General features: G+C 47.2%; 1 protein-coding gene across 1 annotated transcript in view; it reads right to left on the minus strand.

The window, feature by feature from the left end:
* The window catches only part of atp2a2b (ATPase sarcoplasmic/endoplasmic reticulum Ca2+ transporting 2b), a 46,260-nt gene that overhangs the window by 17,568 nt on the left and 23,692 nt on the right, over positions 1-5,000 (minus strand). Inside the window, exon 6 of the mRNA XM_080527899.1 lies at positions 1,591-1,671. Coding sequence (XP_080384025.1) covers positions 1,591-1,671 — 81 coding nt within the window. The remainder of the gene's footprint in view (positions 1-1,590; positions 1,672-5,000) is intronic.

Consider the following 5,000-nt stretch of genomic DNA (forward strand, 5'->3'; position numbering starts at 1 on the left):
GCGCACGCGTATGTGTATGTGTGTGTGCGAGCGTGTAAAGGGCTTGGGGGTAACCAGCTGTGAGAGGTGAGTTCACCACCGTTCACAGGTCATGGCCATGAATGGGAGATGGAAGGAGAGGAGGAGGGGAGGAGGAGAGGAGGGAAAACCTCTGAACTACTGAAATACCTCCAGATTCTGCTACCAATTAAGGCAGTAGAGGAAGACAGGAGTGTCACATAACCTTCTACCCTTCCCATTATCCCCCTCTCCCTCCCTCTCTCCATCTACTCTTCTATCCCTCCCCCCCTCCACCCCTTCCTCCCTCCCTCCCTCCCGTGATGACCTCCCCCCTGAATAACAGGTGCAGTGAGTTATTCGGAGCGAAGGATCTGATCTTCTTGTTCTCACTCTCTCTGTGCCTCAGGGTCCCCGTCTCTCACACACACACACACACACACACACACAGACGCTCACACACACAACAGACGCTCACACACACACACACACGCACACAACAGACAGATGCACACACACATGCACACAGACAGAGACACACACAGATGGATGCACACAGACAGACGCACACACAGACAGACACAGACACACAGACACAGACACACAGACACAGACACAGACACACACACACAGGACTGAACAACAAGTCCTACACTAACAGAAGTAGCGTCTGTTATGGGCTTCAGGGTGTACATTTCTGGAACACTGTGTTCCCTGTTTGATGGACGGATGTAAAAAGCATCTGCAGATATCAGACCTAACAGCCAATCAGGCTGCAGATATCAGACCTAACAGCCAATCAGGCTGCAGATATCAGCCCTAACAGTAGGGATGCTCCGATTTATCGGCCACCGATTTAAATCGGCCGATTTCACTCCAAATGACTCGATCGGTGATCGGCAAAAATGGCCGATCGCAAAAAACGTTTTTTTTTCCCCTGGGGAAGACAGATAACTGAACAGAAAACATAGGAGGACGTAACAGTATGTAACCCATGAAGGCCACGTTTATGATGTCTTTTATACAGCCATATCGACTGACTTGGGCTTCAGGCCCTAACTGGGTGATAGGCCAGACCTTTACTATGCCATCAAAATGGGTCTGCGTTTGCTTGGTGCCTAATGGATCAAAACTTTTGTCTAAAAAGCAAAAAATATGTAGGCTATCCAGTCAGTAGGCCTACAGTTATGTATTTTTTTAAAATTCGGTATCGGTATCGGTTGATCTTGAGGAAAAAAACCGGTGATCGGTATCGGCCCCAAAAATCCAGATCGGAGCATCCCTACCTAACAGCCAATCAGGCTGCAGATATCAGACCTAACAGCCAATCAGGGTGGATGAGAGGGAGATAAAGAACCAGGACCAACTAGGGGCAGTAGTGGTAGAAGGTCATGAGGTCAAATCCCACCTGGGAACACCACCACTTGAGTAAAAGGCACTTAGCCCTCCGTTACTCCAGGGAGACTGTCCCTGTAATGTCTAATTGTTTGGATAAAAGCATCTGTCCCTGTAATCTCTAATCGTACGTGGGTTTGGATAAAAGCCTCTAAATGGTGAAATGTGATGTAAGAGGATAAGAATGTCGACCCCCACCTGTGAGAATGGACTGGTCCACCCTCAGGGTGGTGGACTTGATTGAGGTGAGGCGGATGTCTGCCGGAACCTTGTCTCCAACTGTGGAAGAGAAGAAAACAAAATGGAGGACGGGGTTAAGGCAAGGCAAGGCAAGTTTGTGTAGCACACATACAACAGGGGCAATTCAAAGTGCTTTACAAAATACAGAAAAAGAAGGATGTTAAGACATTTTTAAAACAACAGATAGCTACAGATCTATATATATATATAGAAAATAAATAGATAAACATTTCACAATATAATAAGACAACGAATAAAAAGAAAAAAAGATAAAAGTGTTATTAGTACTGCAACTGTATTCAAGCGCTGCTCTTCCTGATATGGTGTGGTGTGAGATCGCAGGTACTGCGTCTGTGTTTAGCCGCTATCTTTATTTAAGGTTACGGATGATTTAGATTGTTTAGATTTAGATGGAGTCTGGGAGCTGAGTGGATTATACAGTTGAGGAGACCTTCAGTAAACGGATTAAAGTGTAATTTATTAGCTCATAGATTACACACGCCAGGCAGCTTGGCATCTTTAAAAACATAGGCCTAATTGAGTCAAAAAGAGGGTTAAGTGCGGTGAGATAAGTTGACCAACCGTCTCAGGAGAGAGGACGGCTTTAGAAAACACAACAAGTCTGTTGTGTGGAAAAACTGTCAACACTCTAATGATGTTAAACAAGTCATGTTAAGATGAAGACCGCCCGCCCACACACAAACACACACACACACTCACTCACTCTCTCTCATACACACACACACACACACACACACACAGTCGCTCACATACTCACTCACACTTTCTCACACACACACACATTTTTTCTCTCTCTCACACACACACACACACACACACACACACACAGTCACTCACACACACACTTTCTCTCTCTCTCTCTCTCTCACACACACACACACACACTTTCTCTCCCTCTCTCTCTCACACACACACTCCCTCTCTCTCTCTCTCTCTCTCTCTCTCTCTCTCTCTCTCTCTCTCTCTCTCTCTCTCTCTCACACACACACTCACACTCCCTCTCTCTCACACACACACACAGGCTTGGCCACGCCAGCCCATACTTCCTGGATGTAATAAACATCTCCCAACTCAACATATTTGCCTGATAACAGCTGAGGAAGAAGTGAAGCTTCAGAAATATGAACGTTCCACTTCAGCTCCACTTCAGCTACACGGTGACGGAAATAGAACGGCCGCTCAGTCTTTCCACTAACAGAAGAAGGCTTCGGCAATTCAGCCAGTAAAACAGAAGTTTAAATGTAAATATGTTTCCCCCGTTTCCCAAACAAATCTCCGTGCCCTAGAAAGGGGACAGGCACGAGAGGCCGTTAAAAGCCCTTGACTTTTATTAGCCACGACTGAGAGGCCGTACTCGACGGCTGGCCTTCGCGCTGAGGGAGAGCAGCCCCGCAGAGAGAGGCCTTTTAACGCTGTTTGTGTGTCTTCATCTGGGACCATACAGGAACTGATAACAAGTGGCTGTGTGGCTGACACACACTCACACAGAAATAAGGAACTGGTAAGTTGACTATGAACCATCGGTTCTTCTCAAGGCTACTTTACTTTCTCTAAGTTGACTTTACCGTAGACACGAAGCGAATTGTTTTAGTTATTTTTTTACTTTACTTTTTTTAGTATCCTGATGCTGCAAATGCCAATGTTGAGGAAGCGAAGCCAAAGAATGTTACTCTTGTGTACTAAATAATAATAATAATAATAATAATAATAATAATAATAACAGGGATGTAATAACAGCGATTCTGAAAGGCATGAGATCCTACAGCACAATCTAGAGCCCCGGAGAAATTCCTTCTTTCGCGTTTTGACAGACATGTAAACCAACCCTTAGTGCCCTTTTGTGAGAAGAAAGGTAGTGGGGAGGGAGGAGGGGAGGGAGGGAGGAGGGGAGAGGCAGGAGGATTGCATGAGACCTGCAAAACTCGCATCCAAAAATGGGAAAACTATTTTGATCAGTTCTGCAGCGTGCGGTGGGGTGGGTGGGGGTTTAAATGTGAGCACAGCGGGGGAAGGACATCCTCTCAGTCTGCTGAGGGACGGCTGAAACAGTAGGGACCACACAACCAACAACCTCTCCTCTCCTCTCCTCTCCTCCACCATCTGTGTCCTCCTGCCTTACAACCTGACACACACACACACACACACACACACACACACACACACACTCACACACTCACTCACTCACTCCTGCCCTGTGTTCACCCTGCTAGCGCCACCATGGGGTCAGACAAGGGAACTGTGGAGACGATACCTTCGATCAAACCTTGATAGACTTTTTTACTTTCTTTCTTTTTTTTTTACCCAGCATGCTTCACTCCTTCCAGTAAAAAAACCTGTGAACTGTGCCAGCAGCTCTGAGGGGAGAAGGCAGAAAGGAGAGTGACGTCCCTGCAGGCTGTCTGTCTATCTGGCTTCATTATCACCAGCCAGCCCTCAAACTAGATCAATATCCACACAAGGAGACTGAGCTGACTACAGAGGACCGGAGAGAGGGGGGGGGAGGGAGGGAGGGGGGGGGGAGGGAGGGGGGGGGGAGGGAAGGAGGGGGGAGGGAGGGTAGATGGAGAGGGAGGAGAGAAAGAAGGAGGGAGGGTAGATGGAGAGGGAGGGGGGAGGGAGGGAAGGTAGATGGAGAGGGAGGGAGAGAAGGAGAGAGGGTAGATGGAGAGGGGGGGAGGGAGGGAGGGTGGGTAGATGGAGAGGGGTGGAGAGAAAGAAGGAGGGGAGGTCGACAGGGGAGGGGTAGAGCTTAGAAAGAAAAAAGAAAGAAAGAGCAGAAAAAAAGAGCAGAACATTATTAATGATTCCGTCCCCGAGGGAAACCATTTTATAAAAAGCCGCCATCAGAACGCCCCTGAGCTAACCTAATAGTGGGCCACGTTCCCAGCATGCACCCTGGGATGGGGAAGGGGGTCATGGACGCCAAGGTCACCTACTTCCTCAGACAACGGGAGCAGAGAGAATAGGGCGACCTGTTCGTCACAGAACAACGTGTGACTTTGATGGAAACGAGGAAGGTCATCGTACAGTTACAGTTGTGAATGCGGAGCAGTTTTGTTCCTCTCCGTCTGCTCAGTTTGTGATGACGACCCGATCCACACAGTGTGTAACTGATCACTAGGCAAATCAGAGACCCTATAAAAACAAATATATTAATCGCAAAATTACATTAACTATTATCCTTGCATTAAGATGGACTTAGTTCAACTTAGAGGGATTTTGTTGATGACATGTTTGCATTTCAATAAAAACACGGAAAAATGGGAGGTGTTCTAAAACCTTTGACGAGTAGTGTAGCTAATAACCGAATACAGCCTGGTGGATATATACAGTACCCTAACCCTAAC

This window comes from Nansenia antarctica (assembly GCF_963989245.1).
Source record: "Nansenia antarctica genome assembly, chromosome: 4".
NCBI lineage: Eukaryota > Metazoa > Chordata > Actinopteri > Argentiniformes > Microstomatidae > Nansenia > Nansenia antarctica.